Raw genomic sequence first — 13,616 nt, 5'->3', positions numbered from 1 at the left:
ATGCTAATGAAGGAGCTGAAAAACACTTGAGATGCCAGATCAGCATCTAAAACACAAGGTCAGGGAATCATGGAATTATTTAGGTTGGAAGGACCTCTGGAGGACATCTATTTCAACTCCTAGCAACTGGGAGGGAGCAGGGCAGGGGGAGGGATAACCTCCCAAGCTCAAAGCAGGCACAGCTTAAGTCGCTCAGGCTGTTTGAAATACAAAATATATGTTTCACTGGAGGGATGCATCGAGGGGTGGGAGGCATACAGCCGGTACGTGGTGGAAGGAACACAAACAGTAATAAAAACAATTTGAAGACCAAGTCTGGCTTGTTCTGGAGCTTGTGAAACATCTTTTCAAGCTGACTTACAGAGCCCAGAGCATCGGTGGGTTTCTAGAAAGTATAAAATACATTTGGGATCATGATTAATAATCATGACAACATGCTTTGATGTCATCCAAATAAGGAACCATTTCCAGAAGTGACTGGTGTGTCTGTTCTGCAAATCACAAGACTTGAAATCCTAATTTATGCATTTTTGCAAATACCCTATCCAATCCATATAGAACAAGCATTCTGTGCTCCTTTGCCATCTCTCTGACCTTTGACTTCTTTAGTCTTACTTGATAAGAATGCATTTGTTTAATGATCACGTCTGTGAACGACACAAAGTACAGGGGAGCAACGAATGGCATCTTTTACCCCTTTATCATACTTAGCAAGAATACTAATTCAAGAATTATCGCACTAGGACATAGAGGGCCAATTATAGAGGTTGAAAAGGCTTAGATGAGGTTATATTCCCATTTAACTTTCCTTTCTTGAATACCATTGCTTCATGTAGCTTGTTCCTGTTGTTTTAAACACATGCTTTGAAGTGCTTTCATTTTGTAGCAATCGATAGTGTGTCACAATCTCTTTTCAAATAGATGAGATGGACACCGTCATACCCTAAGACTTTCGGATTTGTTTGCTTGGCTTTAAAAATGCGTATTCATTAAATAGAAGCTATAAAGCTAGATAGGGTGAGTGACTCATTTCACGGAGAGACAGCACATGCATGTTCTCTTCTTTATCACCACGTGATGGAACAAAAACATCAGGCTAACAAAAGCAAAAGCTTAGAAGCAGAAGACCTAGCTGACACTGATTCTCTCTGGCAGACATGAAAAATATCCCAAATCCCCTCCAGAATCCAAAGTGATTAAATTTGACTAGAATCCTCAGAAATGAAACAAAACCAGTGCAAGCTGAAAATGATTTAAAACTGAATGGACAAAACCCAACACCAGTGCACCCACACCAGTGCACCATTGCCTCTGTATAACAACTAAGGAAAGCCTTCAGAAATCTGAAGTCAGGAACTGTAGCACTGCGCGTAGCATGACCAGCAGCCCACTTTATTGTTAAACTGGTTGATGAGATCCGTTAAGAGATCAGATTTTCAGTTATTTATAATTTTGTCAAAATATTTGAGCTAAAATTTCCTCTGCTGGAGGTGAAATATTTATAAAATGTTCCAGGTAAAAATAGTGCCACTATTTTCAGGAATGAAACTATAAGAAAAGATGATGTTTTTTCATGTTCCTTTTGAGAAGTTCTGGGTTTGAGGGGGGATACTGTGTCTCTAGCAGAGGAGCAGCCTCTTCCAAAGGAGTGGAGCCTGCCACCTAATATTTCATTCCTACTTGGCAAGCTTGCAGGCCTTTGGAAGATCTCTGTTCACTGTGACTTGGGGAAGTCCGATGCCTCTATGAGGATGCCAACTGCAGAACTGTGCCCTGGGGACACCTGTGCAAGGATGGTGCACATGCCTCCCAAACATCTCCTGCGTTACCCAGCACTAGCAGGGAGCGCTCCAGGGAGCACCACCCTTGGTGCTTTGGCTGATGCTTCCCACATATTGGGTGCTGTTACCAGGAGTGCAGCCAGCAGGTGGAATGAAGTGGTTACTACTCTTTATTCCATGTACCATGGGTCCACAAGTGTGGGAGAGATATCAACACACTGTGGACAGTTGCATAGGTGGTCACTGAGACCACTGGAGCATGTGGCACGTGAAGAGGGGCTGAGGGAGCTGTCTGTTGAGCCTGGGGAAGAAGAGGTCTAGAGGGACTTAACTGCTGTCCGCCACTATCTAAAGGGAGGGTATAGAGAAGGGGGAGCCAGGCGCTGCTTGCAGTAGCCCTGAGAAAGCACAAGAGGCAACCGCCGTGACTCACAAGAAGGGAGATCCTGCTGAGCAGTAGGAAAAGCCTCTCCCCAGGGCATGTTTCAGCACTGGTGTGGGTGCTCCCAGAGGCTGAGGAATCTCCATCCTTGGAGGTGCTCAGAAGGCCCCTGGACAAGGCCCTGAGCAACCTGAACTAGCTCAAGGTCCTGACTGCATCCTCCCTGCTCCTGGGGCTTTGGCTGTGTGAGCTTGGGGCCGAGTCAGAGACAGTGTGGCTGAGGGCTGCCCCTTCCCCCTGGATACTTTGGGGAGAGTTTCGAGGAAGCTCTGCTGAGAGCCTGAGGCAGGGCTGACCACCTGCCCCAGGAGCTGCTTTTAAGCTAGTGTTCTTCCCCTTGGCTCTTGCCTGAGCCGTCTTGCATGTGCCTAGCCGTGCACTGTGTTGATCCAGACCCATGGATAAATTTTCCTGGCTTGACCTGAGACCTGCCCTGTCATGATGGACTTGTCTGGCAATCACTAGATTGTGGGTCACCCTGGTTACTGCCTCCAGACCTGATCCTGATGCTGACTTGACTTCTTAGTTTGACCTTGGACCTGCCTCGTCACCGCAGACTTGTCTGACAATCTGGATTCTCAGCTGAACCTGGCTATCGTCACCATACCTGCCTTGCTCACCTTGCTGAGGTGCTGTGGGATGGGGCCCTTGCTGGGGAAGCCCCTTCCTCTTCCTGCCTTGTTACTGTGCGTGACTCTCAGCTGCCCTTCCTTTGCGAGGCAACCAGCCCTTGCTGTCCCCAGCAACCTGCTGTGAGCAGGGAGTTGGAGTAGAGAACTCTGGAGGTCCCTTCCCACCCAAATCCTTCTGTGAATCTATGACAGTCCTCTAACCAAGTTGGAGGAAAGAAAAAATCAACCTCTCTGGGCAGGGAAGAAAACATAGCAGTGAAAACACTGTGTGGCTGTATTATACACCAGGTGCATGGTGTATTAGATCTGGGGAAGAGAGGAAGGACCAGAGGAACAGAGACAAGGAAAGGGGTCTAAGAAGGAGGATGGTGGAGGAAGATGTGGAAACGGTCAGCAGTGCAGCTTCTGCAATATCACTCTGCTGCCTTGTAAATCCCAGAACAAAAGGGTAACAGAAGGTATGCATATAGCTTTGTTTCCTCTCCAGCTGCACTATGTCACAAATGATTCACATCCACATGGCAGTCCTGAATTTTAAAAATAGAAATACCTACTGCTCCGCAAGCCCTCCTTCACCTCTCTTACCACATCTCTCAGACACCGTTAAATGTCCTTCATCTGCAGTCACATTTCAAGGCTGGTCTGCTGGTGATGCACGGGCTGAGAAGGGGATGGAACTGGCCTACCTAGGGCATATGTCTCCTAAGGCAGCCTGTGACACAAGGAGAGCCTCTATGGAGAGGCTCATCATCTTCTACAGGTCTTCTTGAAGACCTGCTTCTACAGTCACCTGTAGTAGAAGAGAAGATCTTCAAGGGAGACTGAAAAGATGGATTTAAAACCCTGTGTCTCTTAAGCTGTATTGTAACACAAACCTAGGATGCATTACAATACGTCTATTCCCACAGCAGTCATGAGGTAGGGAGCTGAAATAAGATTCATTGTTAATTTAGAAGTCTAAGAATCAAGACTTTACCTGAATAGCATTTTTTGTCACTTTCGCTGACCATTCCTTTACCATTTTCCAAAAAAAATGGAACTATATTGTAATGGGCCCACTCTGGGATAGCCTGAGTCCTGCTGGAAGCCACGGAGGGGCTGTTTTGCGGTGCGGGTGGAAAGGCAGCCCTTGCTCACTAGCAGGGGAGAGTAACTGGGGTTTCTTGCACTGCCCGTGTACAGCTGGGTCTCTCGTTTCTGGGGAGATTTATAGGGCTTTCTCATACAGTGCAGGCTGGAAAAGCATGTACAAACAGTGCGAGCGAATATATTTCACCGCAGCCTCATTCTGTGACATAATTTCTTTTTAACAGTGAAAATCACTCAGACCTGAGATCAGTCACCCTATAGCGAAGCGACAAGAAAGTGCAAACACTAACGTCAGTGTGATCTTCAGAAACAACGGCAGTATTGGTATCCTTCTCTTTTTTTTTCTGGGGCTGTTGTGAGTGCTGAGTGTATTTTTAAGTGTGCTAGTGTTTCCTAAGCTGTTTTGCTTTAGGTAAATGTATAGCCATTGTGATGCGTGTGTGTGTGTACAGCTGCACAAGCACGTTTGACATACCTCCTAAAGATGGTTTTGCTAAGGTCTGTGACTTACTATACAACTAGGAACCTATTTTCTGCACGAGTACTAAACACTCAGCTGTTCTCCTTCACCCCAACAAAGATTGCTAAATTATTCAACTCTTTTGGAAAATTAAGATGCTTATTTAGGTGGCCCAAGCTGGACTGAAGACTCAAATTGAAGCATCTAGTTAAAAAAAAAAAACAACAAACCAACAACATTTCCATCAGTCATTACTAGTAAATTCATTCTGTCAGCAGTGAGTACCATATCTGTGTTCTGGTTCTCTCCAGAACTGCTTCACGCAACAGGACAGCCAGGAGGTGCTCAGGCGGGATGGACATAGGAATCTGCGCTGGCCAGACCTCGACACGCTGGGTTTGTTTCAAGTCCTTGTTTGCCACTGTGTTTCCTGTATCAGAAGAGTCAGGTGGGACCATGTCACCAAGACATCTCTGTTTATTCAAAACAACCTTTCATCCTTCAGCTTTGTATCATCACATTCACCCACATACAGTCTGCTGTGCTCCCTCAAACAGTTTGCTAAGTTACCCTGAGCTGTTTCCCACAGTCTTGCTGTAATTATTGAATGGGTGACTCTGCAATGGTACGACCTTTCTGTGGTTATATTTCCGAGTCCTCAATAGGGCCATTCAAAAATACTGCAGTAGGAAGTGATGGCAAAGATTCATGGGGACGGATGAAGTTTTTAGCTGGGAACTGTTTTACTTTTGAGGCAGCATGGTCTCCGGTTGACTTACTCTCCACAACCTGATTCTTAAGCATCCCTATATCTGAGTCCCAGGCTTGTCCCCGACGCAATTTCTTAAAGGTGTTACGGAAACCCTCAGTACTAAAGTAGTAGATCAGGGGGTCCAGTGTGCAGTTCATGCTGGCCAACATCATTGTTGTAATTAACACTTGGCGTATGGAAGCCTGTGTTCCTTGCTCAACCTTCATCACCCGGGCCTTTATCATCCCATAAACTGCCAGGGTAGTGTTGTAAGGCACAAAGCAGATGATGAAGATGACCAGATTGACCAAAAGGAGACGGATGGTCTTCTGCTGTCGCAGGGTCTTTGTCTGGCTGTCCCGGCAGAGCTCCTGAAAGATCCGAATCGAGCAGTATGTCACAGAGCTGAGAGGCAGGAGAAATCCCAAGATTTCAGCCAGGACAACTAAGGGGAAGAGGTTATTCTGCCACATGTTGTCACTAAAGCTTTCAAAGCACAGATAAATGGTCTGGTTCTGTATGTCACAATGGTTTTGCTTGTGGACTATGGCAGTGGGGATGGAGCCCATGAAGATCACAATCCAAACAATCAGGCAAAGGAGCTTGGCCACCTTGGGGCGCCGCAGATGCCGCCAGCGAAGTGGGTGGACAATGGCAATATAGCGATCCAGGTTGATGCACATGAGGAAGAGGCAGCTACCATACATATTGATCTGGAAAACAGAACCAGTGACCTGGCACAGGGTGTTACCAAAGGGCCACTGGTGGTTGGAATAGTAGTAGAGTCGCAGTGGCAGAGGGAGTGTGAAGATGAGGTCGCTCACCGCCAGGTTGAACATGTAGATCATCACTACAGACTTCAGGCGCAGGTAGCGGATGAATATCCATAGAGCTGTCACGTTCAGCATCAAACCTGTAATGAATATCAGGATGTAGCCAGGCAGGAGGAGGTGGTGGTTGAACCTGTAATCCTTGCATGTCTGAGATGCATTGGAAGCTAACATGCCCAGCAGGGATCAGAGGAGGGTCTCGTTGAGATGGCTAAGCCTGCCGGTGGGCTAAAGAGGCACAAAAAAAAGCTCTGAGAGAAGTCATTCCCCTCTAAGAAGCTATGGGTAGGTCATTCCCCTCGTCTGCAGCTGGGAGGTAGATGGGCACATCTCTCTCTTGACTGGTGCTGCTTTTAATTACTGGTCAGTGGTCATCTGGCAGGGATCGTAACGTAGTCAGCCTGATTTGCCTCTAGTTCAACAGTTCTTTCCAGTGGTTACGGGGATGCTGATGTGATGGAGAGTCATTGCCAGTTGTTGAGCGTCAGCACAATTCCTGGTCAGAGTGGAAGACCAAGACAGAACAGTTTAAGTGAGAGGGGGAAATCTCTTGAAAGGTCAAAATCCCACTATGATGGCTTCTGCTGCAAGAACTCATAAAGAATACGAAAGACTAAGAAAAATGGACAGTGTAAAAGTGAGTAACTGCACTGCAGAAGAAGCCAGACCACAGAGAAGGTAATTGTCATACAGAATCATTTATCGCTCAACCCCAGAAAATGCACATTGCTTTGATCACCGCTGAGAGTACATGTATACAAGAAAGGGACAGCACAAGAGCACACATGGAAAGTAGTCAGAGCAGCTCCAGAAAGAGAGAGAGAGAAAGAGAAAAGAAAAAGAAGAAAACAAGCATTTTGAGGGGAAAATGCTGACTGGAAGGAACTTAAAATAGGAACTGCGTAGTATTGTTTTATATGAGAGAAAGAGGACTTTGCACATCCATTGCAGATAAGAAGAATTATACTACAGTTAAACTTGACTCCACCCTAGCTCCTTTTCCTAGGTGAAACAATGCACACAAACCTGAGCCCCAGCTAGTTGGATTTCCTTACATTGCTTACATTCGTACAGTTCCTTTGGTGTTCTCTCTTGCATGGAACCAGTGCTGCCTGTTTGGATTGGATGTCCTCGGATCATTTTCCTGCTTACAACACCATAAATCTTGAAGCAGCCCATGTCCCACAGGCACAGAGCAGCACACCCAGGTGAGCGAGCACACAGTAAAGCAGGAAGGGCCATGTGGGCAAACCTGTGACCCTGGGCATACCTGTGACCCTGCAGCAGTGTGAGATTGGTAACCGATCTAGATACTAACGGAAGCACTGCCCTGCCAAACATCGATCAGCTGGAGTTGAGTCCAGTGGAAGGCCACCAACAGGTCTAGGGGCTGGAGTACCTGCCCCGTGAAGAGATGCTGAGGAAACTGGGCTTGTTCAGCTGGAGAAGAGAAGGCTGCAGGGGATATAATAGCAGCCTCTCCATACCTGTAAGGGGGTTACTGGAAGAGGACAGAGTTAGCTGTTCACAGTGAGGCATGGCAGGAGGACAAGAGGCAATGGGCATAAACTGAAGCAATAGGTGTTCATACTAGATATAGGGAAAAATGTTTTCACTGTGAGGACAGCTGGGCATTGCAAAGGGTTTCCCCAAGAGATTGCGGAGACTCCGTCCTTGGAGGTTTTCAAGACCAGACTCTATATAGTCCAGAGCAGTCTTATCTGATCTGATAGCTGACCCGCTTTGAGTATGAGACTGGGTTAGAGACTGCCTTAATTATTCTACAATCCTGAAACTAGATATCTGCTCTCACAGCTGTCACAGTGGAGCAGGGGTTGGTAAGTATGACAGAAGTCCCCATAGCTATTTGCAGGGGTTAGACAGAGACTCTCTCACAGAGCCCATGCAGAGTGTGATTTACCTCAAAAGGAAAGTAGAGTTTTCTGTCTGAAGGAAATTTTTACATAAGGTTGATATTACTGTAAGAGGAAGATACTCATCAGCTTGACAGGCATGACAAGCATGTCAGACCTTCTGGATGAACTTGTAGAGCAGTGCCTTGTAGGGCAGAGGGTGATCTATTACAGAGAGAATCAGCGCATGATGACCTCATAGGCAGGAAAAGATTAATTCTAGCAACAAGATATTAAACAATGCAAGTGGAAGTCTAATACAAGAGAGTAGACAGCTATCAGTTTGCCCATCTTTTTGTGTTGTTGGGCAGGTACACCACCAAGACAAGTTTCTTAGGGAAACTTCTACTGGTTTGTCAAGCTACATCTGAGCAGCATTCACCCTTCTTTGACAATGATGGATGAAAACTTTGTCTGAAGACCTGTATAAGTTTAAAGTATAAGAAAATCCAGCAAGACAAGGCAAACGTGCAAATGTTGTTGGTTTCAAGTGAAATGATTAAATGCCTCAAAAAATCTCAAGAAGGATATGCTAGAGCCAAAACCTTGCAATGACTGCAGACTGAACAGACTGGTGAGCACCTCTCTCTTGACTGAGACTGATTGAGACTGAGACTCTGTGAAAGAACATCACCTGCTCTAACATGTGTGCCCAGACCAGCCAGGTGTCAGTTGAAGGTGACTTGTCTTCGCAAACAAGCTATTTTATCAAGAGGTATTCAATAACCACCTCTAGAGAATATATGTAAGCATGGTCCATACTGTGTGAGATCAGTGGTCTGTCTACAACTAGTATTCTATCTCAAATTGAGGATGGTGAAGAGATAATGATGTAAGAACAGTGCAGTCATGTAGTTACGCTCCCTCAACTTCTCTTCCTGCTTCCAGCATATTGTAGCCCAGGGGTTTCCTGAGCCAGAGGTGACCTATTTGTATTCAGTAGTCCTCAGGAAACTTTTCTTTCGTGACTTTTTCCAGTTGCTTTTGGATTATCTGTGAAATTTACCATCTACATCGTCCAGTGCTAGGAGTGCCAATAAATTCCACAGCTTAATTGCTTCTCAGGTGAAGAACCGCTTCCTTGTACTCAGTTTTGAATTTGCTAGATTCAGTTCCTCTTTTCAGTGCTGGAAGAGCTAGTGGAAAAAACATCCCTATTCAGCTTCACTTTGTCACTGATGATTTTATAAAGGTCTACCATGTTGCCCCCTCTTTTTATTTTTTGTGGCTGAAGGGTCCTTGTCTTCATAGGTGTTCCTCTCAGAGGAGCCATTCTGTCCTTGTTGCCCTTCTCAGAACCTTTCCACTTCTGCTACAGCCTTTGTGAGTCCTGTGGCAGGGTGCTCAAAACGTACACAATGCTGATGATGTGGATACACTGAGCTGAGTAGGCGTAGACCTCATTTGCAAGGGCTAATGGTCAGTTCAGATTGTTTTTTCTCATAACTTAGCTAGATGAAATTTCAGCTGTTATTTTAAGGCCAGTCACTCACACTTCCCTTAATCTCTGCAGTTCTTTGCAGCCAACTCTCATCTTTTCTAACTTGCATAATTTTATGTCTCCAACAGATTTGTTATTTCATTATTCATCCCTCATGAATAAGTCAAACAGCTCAAGCCCCAGCTCTGGTGTCTTAGAAGTCCACTGAGAAAACCAACCATCTACCCTCATTCTCTGTCCTATCTTTTAGGCACTTTTTATCCAGGTAGGAACCTTTTCTCTAAATTTCTTTAAGCATCATTGGTGAGAGCCCTTTTGAAAGCCTTTTGGAAATCCACATGGACCACTCTTCCTGTGCTTGGTGACTCCTTCAAAGAAGGACTGCGAGGCATAGCATCCCTTTATAAAAGCCGTGATGACTCTTCCCTGGTAATTAGATGTGACAGCATGCCAATTGATTTTTTCCTTTATTATAGCTTCTAGTAATTTAGTCAGCCCAGACATCAAGCTCCCTGGTCTGAAATCCCCCAAGAGCCTTTTCTCAAATTTGTCTTCTAGTGAGCCTTTAAAAGCAGTTTTAAGCAAATGTTTCTACACCACACTTAGTCAGGTCTTTCACCCTGCAGTTGTTTTTGACCCTCAGGGGTAGGAGCCATGTGGTTTCAGACACCGCTCGGTTCATCTTGCTGTTCGATAACCACTCCTACCACCGTTTTGATCAGAGACAGTCCTTTGACAAATTTCCCCATAAAGAGAGTTTCTGCTGTGGATATGTCCCAGGCTTTTCTGCCATGAACACCAGTGCAAGAAATTTGTTTATTTTTTTTGCCCACCATCACCTTTTCTTTTTTTCTGGGTGGTCTTTCCTTACAAACTAGCCCTTCAGCCTTCGAGGCACCAAACAGTAGAGTTCTAAACTGGCAGCAAAGACCACCGGGAGCAGAAAATAGATTGTGGTTTTTTGAGGGGATTTTTTTTTTCGGTGGGTGGATGGAAACACTGAAGCAAGAATCCACTGATGGTGGTGTTACTGAAGCTAAGCTGGTAGTCTCAAACTTGATATAACAGATACTCAGAGACCTGAAATGAGATGCCATACATGCATGGTCGTTAGAAAGATGAAGCGGTGGGAACAGTGTTTCTCCCCTGAGCTCTAGAGGTACTGTTTTGACTGTCCCTCACTGAAGAGGAAAGCTACAGGTAAAGCAGGCTGGTAGCAGGGAGACAGAAGAGCTGAAATTGGTAAGATTATCCTTGTTGATCTGAGAGCCACAGGCCGTGTTCTCTGTGACTGCCTCTAAAAGAACATCAAGTACTCGTTCTACACAAAAGCTACTGAGAGGTCTCAAGTCATCAGCTGTTTAAGAGGCAATGGTACTATAGCTGAATCTTCCTCCTCCTCAGGATGAGACGCTGTCTTGAAATCCTAAAGGAACTTTCTCTTTGATGACTGACTTTATGTGACCCGAGAGGTGGAGGAAGTACCTCGTTACCTCGTATGAGCCTCTGAAGGCCATCTGCAGAGACCGTGGCCTTTTCCCCAGCAGGGACAGAAAAGAGCAGTTCAAACTACAGATGCTACCTAGGCAGATACTTCTTTCTGTTTTCCAGTGTAAAATGAATTTGTGACTCATATTCTTGCCCTGTGAGGGAGGACATAGACATGACACATGTGCACGTGTTGCATGTGTGTACACACACAACACACAATGAGCAAATGCTGCAGGAGAGAAGGAGCTGCAGAAAGTAGAAGAAATGGAAAGCACCGGTGAGGGAGGAAGAAGTGGTGGTATAGGTGTGAGATGGGGCAACGTCGACTGCTGTTACTATGTGAGGGGAGAGGAGAACGTGATGCTGGAGGATGGGCAGACAACCCCAAAGAAACAGCTGAAAAGAATGCACTGCCCTCCCCTCCCACACGCCCCCTCCTATGACCACTCCACTTGGATGCCAGCCACATGCCTCCCCTCAGCTCTTGGGAGCTGCCCAGGGCTCTGCTTGGCGTGGGGTGCTGGACTGAGACGAGCTAGAGGTTGAGCCCAAGGTGGGCACCTCTTGCCAGAGGCAGCAAAAGAGCTGCTAGGCACGGAGTCCCCATAGGACACGCAAAACCCATGGGGATTTTGAATTTTTCTTTTGGGAGGTGGGAAACCCTGGCTGTACTTGCATACAGGGGCCAGAGCAGGCAGGCATGCCCTGAGATGAGATGTTTGTCTGGCATTTTGCTGCCTGATCCTAGATGTCTTCTCTCCTGACACTATCTCACCAACAGCCACTGCCGCCTAGCACTGCAAAAAAGATGAAGCAGCACAGCTTGGTGGGACACCGGGTTATGCATGGGGCTGGGATATGAGGTGGAAAAAGACAGCTAGAAACATCTTGCTGAGCATGCTGCAGGGTCAGTGTTTCCGAGAATGACTTGTCTTTTAAACTCTGGAGTGCTTTGGGGCCTGCCCTGGGGATGCAGACGGCGAACATGGCATTGGGGTGCAGAGCAGTGCAGCTGAAAATGCAAATTACGTAAGCTCGCTTAGTAAATCTGAAACCAAGAGGAAAGAACAGAGAGTGCACCAAACCTCAAAAAACCCACCCAACTTTACTTTAGAAGTGGAAGTTATATTTTTTTTCTTAAATGTGGATGATTTTTACCTGCTGTAGGCAATATTTAAGCCCTAGTTTTCACCTTTTTTCTAACCAAGAGTGGCGATTAGAACTGTGAAAACATTTAAGACTTTGGATGGCTTGTTTTTAATGAGATACGTGGCATCAAAGCTGAGACCTCTGTATTGAACTCATGAGGTCTGATCACACTGCTACTGCCTAGAGGTATCTCCCCCCTTCATCTCCTGAGGCCCCCGTGGAAGAGAACTTCCATTGGGGGCACATTGGGAAGTAAGCTCTGCAGACTGCCCATACTTTTAGTATCACCGGATCCCAAAGAAAGCCTCCATTTGAATAAATACTGAGATTTGCCTTGCACCCCTAGGTTCACCAGGCGACCAAAGAAGCGTAGAGAGTTTCCCAGTGACCCATGGTTGGGTCTGGCAGCACGTGTGCAGCAGCTCACGGGGATCAGTGCCTAGTGTGCCCAGACCATGCAGCTCTCCAGGTGTTCCCATCTGCCTTACCTCTCTGCTGGTGAAGGGCCAAGGGTGCACGGAGGCTTGCTGGCTAGCAATCACTGTCACTGCAGAGGTCTTGATCCAGGCACCAAAACTGCAAGCAGCTTCAATTAAAATAGAGCCAGGCAGGCTCTTTGGCTACTTGCTCATCCAAATCACAGCCAGCTGCTACCGCGCCATGGCTGGTTCTGTCTGTCATGCTGCAGTTCATCTCTCTTCCTTTCTCACTTCCTGATGCACTTCTGGCTAGCCACAAAGCATGAACTTTGCTATCCAAAGCTGATAAGCTAAAACATATACTATGAAAGCAAACGTAATCATGAAAGAAGAAACACCCAGGTGTCCTTGCAACTGAGGAGACCTGCTCTGGGTCATAGTGCCGAATACTCGCTTGTCTTTGCTCCCGTGCAAACTCGGCCACCTCCAGGACTGAGAAGGAAAAATTAAAACATCCCCCTCCCCAAAATATTGCTGAACAGGAGGTAGAAGTGAAATATAGGAAGTGAGAGCAAAGTTGATTTAACCACCATTTAACTCCGAGCAAAAGCTCAGAGTCCTGTCGATCCCATGGGCTTCAGCGCTTTGCGGGGTGCCCGGGGGCCCAGCTGCGCACTGCTGGCATGTGGCAGGGACCCAAAAAGAACCAGGCTCTGAAGAGGTGTCAGTGCCCACAGCAGGCAAAGGCATGTTTGCCACAGACGATGGTCCCTGTCGTTAAAGTCTGCAGGAGGCACAGCACTAAATAGTGCAAGGGCTGATTTAGCAGGACATCTGTGACCCAGCACCGCCCAGCATAGGTGGGAAGGGATCTGCCCTTCTACAGAGCCCACCTGGCACTCTGCTTCTTCAAGTCCTTTTTCTGCTTTGCCAGTCCCAGCACACTTGGAAGAAGACACGGGTCATGGGGACACTCCTAATCCTACCATTGTCCTTCCCCAGGACCAGCTGCGCCGAGAAGACGGTGCCGTGCCTGTGGGCTCCCTCTTTCTCTGCAGCCCTTGCCCAGCTCCTCTGCCTGCTGGCTGTTGCTGCTCCTGTTTGACTTTCTCACTCCCTGCCTGCCTTGTTCTGCCATCACTGCCTCCTCATTCAGGGAATGACACGCCAAGGGATATATGTTCCTGCTGTTCATAAATCCTTGGAGGATACAATAGC

The 13,616-nt window shown here is 46.7% G+C and overlaps 1 protein-coding gene across 1 annotated transcript; it reads right to left on the bottom strand.

Moving 5' to 3' along the window:
* Nucleotides 1-4,637: 4,637 nt before the first annotated feature.
* LPAR5 (lysophosphatidic acid receptor 5) lies at nt 4,638-12,606 on the bottom strand. The gene is made up of 2 exons (XM_010120291.2): nt 12,468-12,606; nt 4,638-6,481 (listed from the first exon to the last, which is right to left on the bottom strand). The coding sequence occupies exon 2, from the start codon at nt 6,157-6,159 to the stop codon at nt 5,047-5,049; it is 1,113 nt and encodes a 370-aa protein (XP_010118593.1). The 5' UTR covers nt 6,160-6,481; nt 12,468-12,606; the 3' UTR covers nt 4,638-5,046.
* Nucleotides 12,607-13,616: the final 1,010 nt, after the last annotated feature.

Source organism: Chlamydotis macqueenii, chromosome 1 (genome assembly GCF_036417535.1).
Source record: "Chlamydotis macqueenii isolate bChlMac1 chromosome 1, bChlMac1.mat, whole genome shotgun sequence".
NCBI classification, from domain to species: domain Eukaryota; kingdom Metazoa; phylum Chordata; class Aves; order Otidiformes; family Otididae; genus Chlamydotis; species Chlamydotis macqueenii.
Note: the sequence above shows the minus strand (reverse complement) of the source record. Positions and strands in the feature narration are given on the sequence as shown.

Bases quoted from the DNA above. Each gene is read 5' to 3' on its own strand.
- LPAR5 (XM_010120291.2), bottom strand. From the start codon at position 6,159: ATGTTAGCTTCCAATGCATCTCAGACATGCAAGGATTACAGGTTCAAC.